Source organism: Canis aureus, chromosome 1, assembly GCF_053574225.1.
Source record: "Canis aureus isolate CA01 chromosome 1, VMU_Caureus_v.1.0, whole genome shotgun sequence".
Classification (NCBI taxonomy): Eukaryota; Metazoa; Chordata; class Mammalia; order Carnivora; family Canidae; genus Canis; species Canis aureus.
Window position 1 is genome coordinate 113739302 of NC_135611.1, and position 13188 is coordinate 113752489.

Consider the following 13188-nt stretch of genomic DNA (forward strand, 5'->3'; position numbering starts at 1 on the left):
AGCGGAGCAGGCTCGCGCGCGTGCATCCCGCACCATCCCCCGGCCCCCGGCCCGGCCCGCGTCAGATCGAGCTGCCGCCGCCGCCGCCGCCGCAGCAGCAGCGCTCGGGGATCCGGGCCCAGCCGGGGCCGCGGGAGGCGGGGGCGCCCGGGCCCTGGATGTCCCGCAGCGCGGCGGCCAGCGTGAGAAGGGCGGGAGAGGGGGACTCGGGTGGGGGGCGGCGCCGCTGCTGATGTGGCGGAGGGTGGGAGGCGGCCGCGGCGCCCGGATGGAGCTAGGGTGCCAAGGCTGGGGAGGGTGGGCCCGGGTGGGGGTCCAGAACGGGTCCCCACCAAGCAAAAGCTTGAGAGACGGGGGTCCGGGGCACAGGCCCCCTCTTGCCCAGGCCCTGGAGATAGGGCTCGTGGATGTAGACCTGGCCCTCAAAAAAATCAAGGACAGGGGGACAGATTCTAGGTACAACTCCCTGGGCAAGGTTTTGGGGATAGGGGTCCAGGACACAACCCCCACATCAAGCCAAGGCCTCCAGGAGGCCATTCCAGAGCAGACGCAATCCCTACCCCTCCCTGCCTGAGGTGGTCTCTGAGCACAGCCCTCTAGACAAGGTCTTGAGGATGGGGTCCCTGGGCACAGCTTCCCCACCAAGCCAAGGCCAGGGTGGGGGGATTCCGGGCATAGTCTGTGCCCAGGCCTCAGAGACGTCCTGGCCACAGCATCTCCCCCAGTCCTTGGGCGGTGTCCCAGGGATAGCCCTTCTCGAAGCAAGGTCCCTGTGCCTGGGACTTCACCCCCCACCCAGCCTGAATAAAATAGGGAAATTTCAGGCAACCCCCAAAGGCTTGTCAAGTGTCCCTGGGGCTGCCCAGCTGCCTGGGAGCGCCCCCCTCCCCCCACAGACAATGCGCCGCCTCCCCCTCCTGGGTATGGCCCCCCAGGCTCCACCATTCAGGCTGGGGGTGGGGGGTGGCTCCCCAGGGATGGAGCGAAGCCCTATCTGTCTGCAGCGTCTGCGGGTGTCGGCGGCTTTGTGTGTGGTACCTGGGGGGAAGGGGGGAAGCAAGCGATGGGGAGGTGGCTAGGAGTGTGACCCGGTGTTTATGTGACTGTGGCTCTGTGTGCGCGCTCATGTGTGCTGGAGCTGAGGAATCCTGTGCGTGTGTTTTGTGCTTGTGGTTGTGTCTAATAATGCGTGCGATTGTGTCTGTATGTGACCCTAGCATTTGTGTGACTATATGTGTGTGTGACAGCTGCTCCTTGTGCAGAACCCTGTACTTTTTAGTCTGTATTTGAGTGTGTGTGTGCATGGTTGTGACTGTGTGGTTGTGTCTGTGATTACACCTTTTGTGACCCTGGCATGTGCTTCGGTAACTATATCTGGATTGTGACAGTGTGTGTGTTGGGTTTGGGGTTGGGCAAGTGTGTGGCTGACACTCTATAGGTGGAGTTGGGACTGTGTATGTAGAGTTGTGTCTCTGACTCTATGTCCATGTGCCTCTCTCCTAATGACTTGTGAATGTTTGTGGTTGCGTCTCTAACTGATTGTATATGTGGGTCACACGTGTCTGTATGACACACAACTGTCCCTGCAACTCTGGGTAGTGCCTGCCATTGCATATGGAGTCACATTGTGCCTGGTTGTGTGATGGCACTGTGACTTGTATGACAGTAGTTGTGTGTTCACGACCACATCTAGGTACGTGACCAGGTATAAATGTCTCCATCTAGCTCTGTGTTTTGATACTAAGTGACTGTGCGGTTTTATAGTTGTGTCTGTGTGTGGTTTGGGTTAAATATCAGAGTAGGGGTCTGAACCCCTGACTGATTATTTTAGAGGGTTATTTCATCGCGTGTGACTCAAGCTCTAGTTGTGTTTATGTGAGATGGCACCAGGTAACTGTGTTGTGGGGGTGGGGGTATGTGTGATTGTGGCTTCTATATTTGTGCTTGACCTGCATGTCTGTGACCCTGGGTGAATATATGTACTGTGTCTGTGTCATGGCCTATGAGAGTGTGTGTGTCTATAGCCGTGTGGCTGCCTGGTGTGTGTGTGTGTGTGTGTGTGTGTGTGTGTGTGTCCCTATGTGCACGATGGGCTGCATGTGTTTCCATCTGTGTGATTTGGTGACGGGGTGACTATCCTGACTGCGTATATGGCTCTACTAGGAACCGTGTCTTCTGTGTAAACGCAGCTAGAAATTCTGTGTGACATAGAAACTGTGTGCTGATGTCTCTCTGTGAGATACTGTGTGTCTGTCCACATGGGACTGTGATTGTACGTGGCCACATGCTTATCCCTGTGACCTGTGCATTTGCATGAGAAAAGACTATGTGTTTACAGTGGGGTGACGTGGTGCCGCCAGGTATGGGACATTGGGTGACTGTATAATGGCCATGGTGTATGGCTGGGTAATGTGGACACTGATGCTGTGTGACTTCACACACACAGCCATTTCTGAAATGGTGTATGGCTGTGACTCTGAGCCAGCAACCATCTGGCTGTACCTGAGTGTGGCCATCCTTAGGGACAGTTGTCTCTGGGTGGTTCTGTGCACGTCTTCAGTGTGCGTGCCTGTTTCTCTATAACTCATAGGCCACGGCCATCTGTGTCCCTGGTGATTGGTTAGGGGAGACTATCCATGTAAGTGTGGCTGATACTGTGACCACATGTGTGTCCCCATGACTGGGTGTGTGTGACTGTGACAGCATGTGACCAAAACAGTGTGTTGGTGTGGCTGCTATGGTTGGGGCTGAGTATCCACGTGCAGCCTTGTGCCTGGAGATGATTAAGCACATGTGGCTGTGACCGGGTGTGGCAGCGTGGAACCAAATGTGTGTCGGTGTCGTCTGCATGCACCCATGACCAGATGTCAACATACACCAGTGGAGCTGTGTGTGACAAGTGTGTGTGGCTGTGACTGTGTCTGTGTGTGACTCTGTGCTGGTGGGCGACCTCTGACTTGGGGAGGTGACATTCTAGGTGTGATTCTAGGTGCTGCGACAGGAGTACCTTGGGCAGGGGCCTGGGGAAACATCATTGGGAGCGGTTGTACGCGTGTCGCTCTGGCGGGTGTGCCTGGACCCAGCTCTGGGTATGTGGAGAAAATAGAAGTGACCAAATACCCAGTAGCTGATGTGACCAGATGTTTGTGGCAGTGCCTAGCGGGGCTGGGACTTGGTATTCAAGCGGACAAATGCCTGTGTCTGTGAACATGGATATGTGACCAGGTGGTTATAGTGGCTGCCACTGTGGATGTGTATCTGTGTGATCTGGTGTGTGCAGCTGTGGTGGTGTCTGTGTATAACCACACGTGCAAAGCTGTGACCAGGTGCCAGGGACAACTGTAGACATGAGCCACGTGCATGCATGCATGTGACTGTATGTTTCTGTGGAGCCTGGACAAGTGTCTAGAGGTCAAGGCCACTCCCTCCTCCCACCATCCCCTTGGGTACTGAGGACCTCCTGAGGCCAGGGCATCCCCACACATGTGCCAGGAAACACACCTACTCATTCCTGGGCCCCTGCTACCAGGTGGCTGGTCTCCCTAGTAACAGTTGCTATGACAACCGGGGCTCTCCCCAGGGAGCCTGAGATGGAGGGGGGTGTTGGCTGTTGGCCAAAGAGGGGGTGAAGTAGGGGACTGAGCCCCAACCCAAGCCAGTTTCTCACCTTCTCCTCCCTTCCTTGGGCAGGGCGGACCCAGGAGGCCTGAGCAGCATCTGCCCCCAGCCCCCCGTGGGGCCCCGGGGCCCCCCGAAACCTCCAGGACGGAGCCAGGTGAGTGACCAGCTGGGGCCAAGGCAAGGGCTGAGTGAGTGCGTGGGTCTGCCCAGGACGACGAGAGGAACTGTCCCTGTGCTCACACAGGCTTAATCACACTCACGAGGGGATGCCCTCAAACATCTTCCCTGCACACTCAGTGACCATCAGTCACAGATAATACGTGTGAACACACTCTCACAGACACAATCTCATGTTCTCACACATCTGCCCAGACACTTGGCTGCATATACAAACCCTCAGAACAACGCTCATGAACTCACACTCTGGACAACAACCACATGCTCTGACATAGACACATCCTCTCAAACAAAAGCCACAGCCACACAGCCTCACCTCCAACAGTGGCATGGGCTCTTGGGTAACGCACCATCACGTACTGTCATAGGTGACAGCCATGAAAGACAATAGCCACACCCTCACACAGATGCACAGCCTCAAAGACAACAGCTTTACCCTCAGACACAACCTCATAGGCAATGTTCCCTGACACACATTCCACAACTACTCTCACACTTGGATACTCTTCAGCAGCAACTGTCAGGGACCTTCACTTATAGACAACAACCACACTCTTGGATACAGACCCCCTCACAGACAGCATTCCCAGACACACACTTTTACAGACAACCATTCTCAGACTTGTGTCCTTCTGTACATACAGTCTTCAGAAATACACACACTCATAGACAACTGTTGCATGCTCAGATCTAGACACTGTTCAGGAATATACCAATTGTACACACGCACACACACACACACACACACACACAGAGTCCCTATCTGCTGGCGGTGCTCTATCCTGGTTGTCCCCTCATGCTCCTCCCGGGACTGTCAGTATGGCCTATCAATCAGTGGAGACTGTCTTAGTCAATGAAGACTGTTCCCATCTCCATTGTGGCCACCCCACTTCCCCCTCCTTCCTCTGATGGTCACAGGTGCACACTGCCCCAGGGGCTCCTGCCTTAGACTGGACGCGGTTGTCAGAGGGGCGTACCTCACGGAGATGAGCCCTCAGCCCCTATACCCTCTGGCTTGGGTTCTGGACCTCAATCCCTGGACTTTCTGAGTACCCCCCACATCAGCCCATGCAACTCCCAACTCTTGTGCTGACCGTCTCATCCCCTGACCTCTTACCCCTAAAAACCCGTGTCCCCTATGCCTTCTAACCCCTGTGCACTGTCCTATGTCTTGACTTCCCATTAGTTTAGATCCTCCTACCTCTTGACTGTCACATTCCCAGTCTCCAGGCCGCTAAAAACTGTGATCCCTCCCAGACCTCCAGGCACCTTTGCCCCAACTTTTTCTTCTGGATCCCCACCGCCGACTCTGGCATTTCCCTGCCTGCCCTTGTCCCCTTTCCCAGGTATCCCCCGACTGCCATGTGCTCTGGCCCAGTGACCTCTCCTAACCCTGTAACCCAAATCCCACGTTATCTGGCCCCTGTCCTGTGTTACCAGAAGGGGCGGGCACCATGAATAAGTTACGGCAGAGCCTGCGGCGGCGGAAACCAGCCTACGTGCCCGAGGCGTCGCGCCCCCACCAGTGGCAAGCGGACGAGGACGCGGTGCGCAAGGGCACGTGCAGCTTCCCGGTCAGGGTGAGTGGGCGGGGCTTGAGCGGGCGGGGGCGGGGCTTGGGCGGGGCTGGGGGCGGGGCACCGGCTTCCGCTGTGTGCTTGCGGGTCCCTGGTGCCGGGCCAGGTGGCTGAGGCCACGTTCTGTGTGGAGGAGACGTCACATTCCCAAAGAACCGTGGATCCTGCTGGAGCAGGACCCCACGCCCTGGGCCCTTCAAAGGTGGGATCAAAAGCCAACACAAGGGGCTGCTCGGGTGGCTCAGCGGTTTAGCGCCGCCCTCAGTCCAGGCCGTGATCCTGGAGTCCCGGGATCGAGTCCCGCGTCGGGCTCCCTGCATGGAGCCTGCTTCACCCTCTGCCTCTCTCTGTGTGTCTCTCTCATGAATAAATAGATTAAAATCTTTAGAAAGCAAAACAACAACAAAAAAAACCCCAACACACATTCTCCTGTACCCGGTTATCTTTCTCCTGGAGTCACCCTATTCTGCAGGAGCTCACAACTTCCAAAAGGTACTGGAGGGTCACAAAAGTCTGTAGCATTTGGACACCTCTCTACTGTTCAGTCCCATCTGGTTAAAACCACCACGCCTCTTTACAACACATGCTGCACTTCCGTGAGGGAGACAGCAGGATTCAGGTTCAAATCCCAACACTGCCCCTGCCTGGCTGAGTGAGTGACCTCAGCGGATGGTCACAACCCCTCCATTTTTTGTGTGTTTTTTTTTTCTCCTTCCCCCAGAAGCATGCATAGAGCATGAAGGGGTCCATCTGGAGGTGTGGGAAATGCTGGTGGGGCTGAGGCAGGGAAGGCAGCCAGTAAAGGGTGTGTCACTGGCCTGCAGCTATGGATACTGGAACTTGGTGCCCCTGGGGAAAATGCTGGCAAATGAGCCATCACACCCACGGGGTGAGCGAGCTGGGGTGAGCATCCCTCAGTTCCCCCTAGTCATTGATGGGCCAGTCCTGAGGCCCAGAGATGCACTGATGCCCAGAAGGAAGAAAGTAATGAGTTAAGGCCCAGGAAGAGAGGCAAGATGGGAATCAGTACTACTCGCTTGCTTCAGTGTCCCCATCTGTATATCAGAGTCCCTACCTCACAGAGCTGAGGCGCAGAGTGAATGAATATGTATCATGGGCTAGGGACCTTGTGTGACCCATCGCAGCTGCTCCGGGGACACTGGGAAGGTATTGATTACCATGCTTATTTTCTGTCCTCCCATCTCCTCCCCCGCCAAGTACCTGGGCCATGTGGAGGTGGAGGAGTCCCGGGGGATGCATGTGTGTGAAGATGCTGTGAAGAAGCTGAAGGCGGTGAGTGAGGGGTGAGGCTGGGAGGGGCTCAGACCAGAAGAGGCAGCCTTCTGACCAGGCCCTGTGTCCTCCTCCTCCATCCCAGATGGGCCGGAAGTCCGTGAAGTCTGTCCTTTGGGTGTCGGCTGATGGGCTCCGAGTGGTGGATGACAAGACCAAGGTAGGAGGCCTGTGGGGGGTGGGAGGCGGCACCAGCGGGCCCCTCTCTAACCCCTTGCTTGAATTGGGGGTCAGGACGCCTTCTCACCCACCTCCAGGATGTCCCTCCCGCCCAGGCCTCCTAGATTGTGTGCTCCTGCAACATCTTGGCACACCTCGTAGTCACAATTCAGAAGTGAGTCCTGCAGTTATTATGAGCTGGCACAGATAGTGGGTGAGAGCACAGGCTGTGGAGCAGCCGCCTTAGCTCAGATCCCAGCTCACCCACAGATCTGCTGGGTGACCCAGAGTATGAGACTTAACCCCTCCATGCCTCAGTTGCCTCATCTGTAAAATGTGGATAAACATGGACTCTCCCCATAAATGAGAAGGTACATTCACGCCATGTAACACTGCCAGGTGCAGCTTAAGTGCTCAGATCAGTAGATGTTGCTGTTCTGTGTTTATTGTCGGGGTGCCCGGCCAGCAGGGAGCATCATGCGGCCCGGATCTGAGTAGCTATTTGCTCACCATTGATTTCCCCGCCCAGAGACTGCCCAAGGAGGCAGCAGCACAGGACAAGAGTTAGGTTAACAACTAAACAGGATTGACAACTTTGCACAGGCAGTTCCCTCACCCCGAAAGACTGTTCCCTGCCTTTTTGCCTAGTTAATACCTCTTCCAGGAAGCTCTAGCCATCTCCTCACCAGGTTGAGTCAGGCACCTCTTGTGGCTCCCACGGGTCCCTGTGCCTCCCCCACTTCTGGGCCTGACCCCGTGCCTGTGCCTCTCTGCTGATGGGCCTGATTCGCACACTAACCCAGAAGCCCCATGTGAGCAGGACCCACTGCTGTTTCAGTGAGTCAGGGTCCCCACCCCATTCAGGACAGGACAGAGAGCAGACACTAAGGGAGTCCTGGATGAATCCGTGAAAGATAAGTCAAGTCCCTTTCCTGGTTTCCCCGGCCACCTCCCAGGACCTGCTGGTAGACCAGACCATCGAAAAGGTCTCTTTTTGTGCCCCTGACCGCAACCTCGACAAGGCTTTCTCCTACATCTGCCGTGATGGGACCACCCGTCGCTGGATCTGCCACTGTTTCCTGGCACTCAAGGACTCTGTGAGTATCACCAAAGCCGGGAGGAAGCTGGCTGACTCTTCTGTCCTGCGGGGTTGGGCCAGCCACTCACCTCTCCTCTCTGTGCCCTGTGTCCTCACAGCTCCTAACTTAGGGTCACGGGGAAGCTTGAGTGGGTTAATACAAAGTATTTGGAACGATGGCTGGCACATCAAAAGCGCTCAGGAAAACATTAATTATCATCCTCCTCATTTTCCATACACAGCTTTTTTTTTTTTTAAGATTTTATTTATTTATGCATGAGAGACACAGAGAGAGACAGAGAGGGGCAGAGACACAGGCAGAGGGAGAGGCAGGCTCCATGCAGGGAGACTGATGTGGGACTCGATCCTGGGTCTCCAGGATCATGCCCTGGGCTGAAGGCGGCGCTGAACTGCTGAGCTACCCAAGCTGCCCTCCATACATAGTTCTACATGTTTCTCTTATTTTTCTTTTTTATGAGGGTCATTATGCGTATAGTAATATGCAGAGGTAGTCTGGGCACAGCTCTATAAATTCTTGCTTATATAAAAATCCCACCTGGGTCAAGTTGTAGACTTTTCTGCCCCCAGCCGGCTCTCTCAGGCCCTTCTCAGTGATACCCCCAGGGTACCCATTCTTTTTTTAGCCTCGATTCACTATGTCTGTGGTTCTTTACATTTGGGGCATCAAGGTCCCCTCTGAGAATCTGATGAAAGCCATAAATGGCCTGTCTTCTCAGAAACATTCTCATAGTTAGAATTCTGAGGCTGTGGGATAACTGCGTGGCTCAGTGGTTGAGCATCTGCCTTCAGCTCAGGGCGTGATCCCAGAGTCCCAGGATCGAGTCCCATGTCGGGCCCCCTGCAGGAGTCTGCTTCTCCCTCTGCCTCTGTCTCTGCCTCTCTCTCCATGTTCTCATGAATAAATAAATAAAATCTTTAAAAAAAAGGATTCTGAGGCTGTGACAGAAAGCCCACAGCTGCCAGTCATTTCAGTGAGATAGAAGACTGTTCCTGTTTCATGTGAAAGACATCCAGAGGCGGGCAGTGCAGGATCAGTGTGGCTCCTCTCTGCTCATCGAGAGCTGCAGCTCCTTTACCTTGTTGCCAAACTGGAGTGTGGTCTTCACTCCATCATCCAAAATGGGTGCACATGCTCCAGCCATCACATCTTCATTCCAGCTACATACAAGAGGGAGGCATGAAGAGCCATGTAACAATAATATCCCACTGGCCAGAACGTAGTCCATGGACATCGCTTGTTGCAAAAAATGTTGGAAAATATCTTTATTCTATCCTATCCTTTGGACCCTGACATCAGACCTCATTCAACTTGGTAGGAAGGCACAGTCTCAGCTCCCTGCCTCAGCCAGTGTTTCTTGGTGGCTGGGAACAGAAACCAGTCTGGCTAACTTAACTCCAAAATGTTATACAGAAGGGATCTCAGGAATCAAAGGGCAACCAGAGCATTAAGCAACAGAAAGGTCAGGGAGCTCAGCAGCCTGGAGATGCCACACGAGGGGACAGGTCCCCTCTTCACTGCTGCAGAGATAAATCCAGCCTCCCAGTGGCCCGGGTTAAAATTCTGACAAGAGGGCATGGGATTGGCCTGGCTGGGGGGTCAGGCCTCCCCTTAGTCTGGGGAGGGTAGAGCACACAGACTGACTTATTCAACATTGAAGAGGAGCTCCCCAAAGGGAATTTGGGGTGCTGTTATCAAAAGCAGGGGGAATGGATGCTGGGCAGGTAAAACGACATGTGTCCTTCCCAGATTTTAACAGGATTCCGTCCTGTTTCAGGAATCCCCACCCCAAGAGCTCTGAACTCCCAAAACTGATCAGGACCTCCTACTTCCTCACTCATACACACAGTCTCAGACCTCAATCAGGGGTGGAAAACAAATGTGAGGGTGTCAGGATTGATTAGTCAGTTCTGATTAGTGCCCCCCAGGGGCTAGCATGGAGATGTTAGAAACCCAGAGCCCCTAGCAACGGCTTATTTCCTGAGCACAGCATGCTATACTGTATCAGTTATCTGTTGCTGCATAACAAATTGCTCCAACATTTAGTGGCTCAAAATGACAATCATTTATTATCTCTCAGGACTTTTGTAGGTCAGGAATTTGGACGAGGCTCAGCTGGGTAGAGCTGGATCCAGGGTCTCTTACGTTATTCCAATCTGATGGTGTCTGGAGCTGTAACCCCAGGAGACCGGCCAGATATCCCCACTCTTCATGTATCTTGGGACCTCTCTTCAAGGTCTCTCCAGCAAGGGGGGCTTCAGGAGAGCTGGACTGCCTACATAGTGGTGCCGGGTTCCAAAGTGAGTTGGGAGAGAGACAGTGACAGAGCTCGCACCAGTAGGAAGCTGTGTCACCTGCGTGCACTTGGTCTTGGAAACCACACAGCATTGCTTCTGTGGTTATTCTCTTGGTCTAGGCAGTCACAGAGGTCTTCCCAGGCTAAGGGGAGAGAACACAGACTCCACCTCTGACAGGGGAGTGACAAAATTCTGAAAGAGTGTGCGGTTGCCAGAAATTTGTTGCGGTTATTTTTGGAAGACACGCTGCCACATGGTCAGCGTGGATTCAGTGTCACACCACCTAGCTGTGGGACATTAGGCACAAGTGACTTTCCTCTCTGGGACTCAGTTTCCTCCCCCATGGAACGGGGGTGTTAGCAGTGGCTGCTCACAGGTGTGTCGCAGAAACCTGGAGAAAGTTCTACACAGAGTCCCCTAACACATGTTCAGTCACTAGGACCAGTTGCTATCATTTGAATAATTTTTTTTTAATTTTTATTTATTTATGATAGTCACAGAGAGAGAGAGAGAGGCGCAGAGACACAGGCAGAGGGAGAAGCAGGCTCCATGCACCGGGAGCCCGATGTGGGATTCGATCCCGGGTCTCCAGGATTGCACCCTGGGCCAAAGGCAGGCGCCAAACCGCTGCGCCACCCAGGGATCCCAGTTGCTATCATTTGAAAAGTACTTGGGGGTGAGAATCAAAGCAAGAAAAGAGCAAGGCCATCCCCTCTGGGGCAAGAGTGTGACCTTCTCTGAATTCCCTTCCACTTCTGAGCCTCAGGTTTTAAACATTAAGCAGTAGAACTCCCAGGATTCCCCAAGTGTAACTTTATTTTTTGAGGTGCAATTCACACAAAATTCATCACATTAAAGCATACAATTCAGTGGCATTTAGTATGCTCTCAGCCTTGCTTGTTCATCACCTCTCTCTAGTTCCCAATATTCTCATCACGCCAGGAGCACCTGGGTGGCTCAATTGTTGAGCATCAGCCTTCGGCTCAGGTCGTGAGCCCGGGACCCTGGGATCGAGTCTTGCATCTGGCTCCCCGCAGGGAGCCTGCTTCTCCCTCTGCCTATGTCTCTGCCTCTCTCTGTGTGTCTTTCATGAATAAATAAATAAAAATCTTTAAAAAAAATTCTCATCACACCCCAAAGGGACCTCAGACCCATTAAGCCATCACTCCCTGTTCCCCACACCCTCCTCCCCAAGCCTGGCAACCACTAGTCTGTTATCTGTCTCTGTGGAGTTAACTCCTCTAGATAGTTCATACAAAATGAATCATACGGTATGTGGTCTTTTGCCACTGGCTTTTCAGTTAGCAAAATCTTTTCAAGGTTCACCCATGTCATAGCATGTCTCAGTACTCAGAGCTGAATAATAGTCCAGTGTGTGGCTGTATTACATTTTGTTTATCTTTTCATTTACTGATGGACATTTGGGTTTGTCTCTACCTTTTGGTTATTGTGAATAGCGCTGCTATCGACATTGGTGTGCCAGTATTTGTTTGAATACGTATTTTTAATACTTTAGGGTCTAGACCTAGAAGCTAGATTGCTAGATCATATAGTAAATCTATAAGCTTTTTTGAGGAATTGAACTGTTCTCCACCACGGCTGCAGGAGTTTACATTCCCACTAGCAAAGTACAAGGGTTCCAATTTCTCCACATCCTGGCCAACACTTACTACTTTCCCCCTTTTCTTTTTCTTTTTTTTTTTTTTTTTGGAATTATAGCCACCCTATAGGGGTGAAGTGGTATTTCACTGTGGTTTTGATTTGTATTTCCCTGATGGCTCATGATGTTGAGCCTCTTTTTCTGTATTTATTGGCCATTTGTATATCTTCTTTGAAGAAATGTCTGTTCAAATCCTTTACCCATTTTTTTAAAATTTTTATTTATTTATGATAGTCACAGAGAGAGAAAGAGAGAGAGGCAGAAACATAGGCAGAGGGAGAAGCAGGCTCCATGCACCGGGAGCCCGATGTGGGATTCGATCCCGGGTCTCCAGGATCGCGCCCTGGGCCAAAGGCAGGCGCCAAACTGCTGCGCCACCCAGGGATCCCCCTTTACCCATTTTTAATTTATTTTTTATTTTATTTATTTATTTTATTATTTATTTATTTATTCATGAGAGACACACAGACAGAAAGAGGCAGAGACACAGGCAGAGGGAGAAGCAGGCCCCATGCAGGGAGCCTGATGCGGGACTCGATCCTGGGTCTCCAGGATCACACCCTGGGCCAAAGGCGGTGCTAAACCACAGAGCCACCCAGGCTGCCCTACCCATTTTTAAAATTGGGTTGTCCATTTATTGTTGAGTTGTAAGAACTTTTTATATATGCTGGATACTAGATTTTTATCAGTTATATGATTTGCAAAAACACCCCCCCCCCCATTTTATGGGTTATCTTTTCACTTTCTTGGTAGTATCTTTTGAAGTTAGTTTTGATGAAGTTCAATTTCTCTATTTTTTTTGTTTGTTGTTGTTGTTTGTGCATTCGGTGTCATATCTAGGAATCCATTGTCAAATCTAAGGTTGAGAAGATTTACTCCATGTTTTATTCTAAGAGTTTTATAGTTTTAGCTCTTACATTTCAAAATGCCTTTTATCCATTCTGAGTTAATTTTTGTAAGTGATATGAAGTACAGGTCCAACTTCATTTTTTCCATGTGGATATCCAGTTGTCCCAGCACCATTTTTTAATAGGACTGTTCTTTCTCCATTGAATAGTTTTGGTACCCTTACTGAAATGAAAATCAATTGACCATAGATGTGTGGTCATCTCACAATGGCTCTCAATTCTATTTCATTGATTTATGTTATACTTATGGCAGTTTCACATTATTTTGATTACTGTAGCTTTGGAGTACTATTTTAGGTCAGAAAGTGTGAGTTCTTTTATTTTGCTCTTTTTCTGAATTACTCTGGCTGTTCTGGGTCCTTTGCAATTCCATGTGAATTTTAGGGTCACTTTTCTATT

General features: G+C 51.9%; 1 protein-coding gene across 2 annotated transcripts in view; it reads left to right on the forward strand.

The window, feature by feature from the left end:
- The window catches only part of NUMBL (NUMB like endocytic adaptor protein), a 25671-nt gene continuing 12483 nt past the window's right edge, over positions 1–13188 (forward strand). The window contains exons 1-6 of one of the 2 annotated variants that reach the window (XM_077851211.1): positions 1–182; positions 3691–3775; positions 5239–5378; positions 6594–6668; positions 6754–6828; positions 7784–7924. In XM_077851211.1, coding sequence (XP_077707337.1) covers positions 159–182; positions 3691–3775; positions 5239–5378; positions 6594–6668; positions 6754–6828; positions 7784–7924 — 540 coding nt within the window. In that variant the 5' untranslated portion in view covers positions 1–158. The remainder of the gene's footprint in view (positions 183–3690; positions 3776–5238; positions 5379–6593; positions 6669–6753; positions 6829–7783; positions 7925–13188) is intronic. The other variant, XM_077851201.1, reaches the window with a different exon arrangement.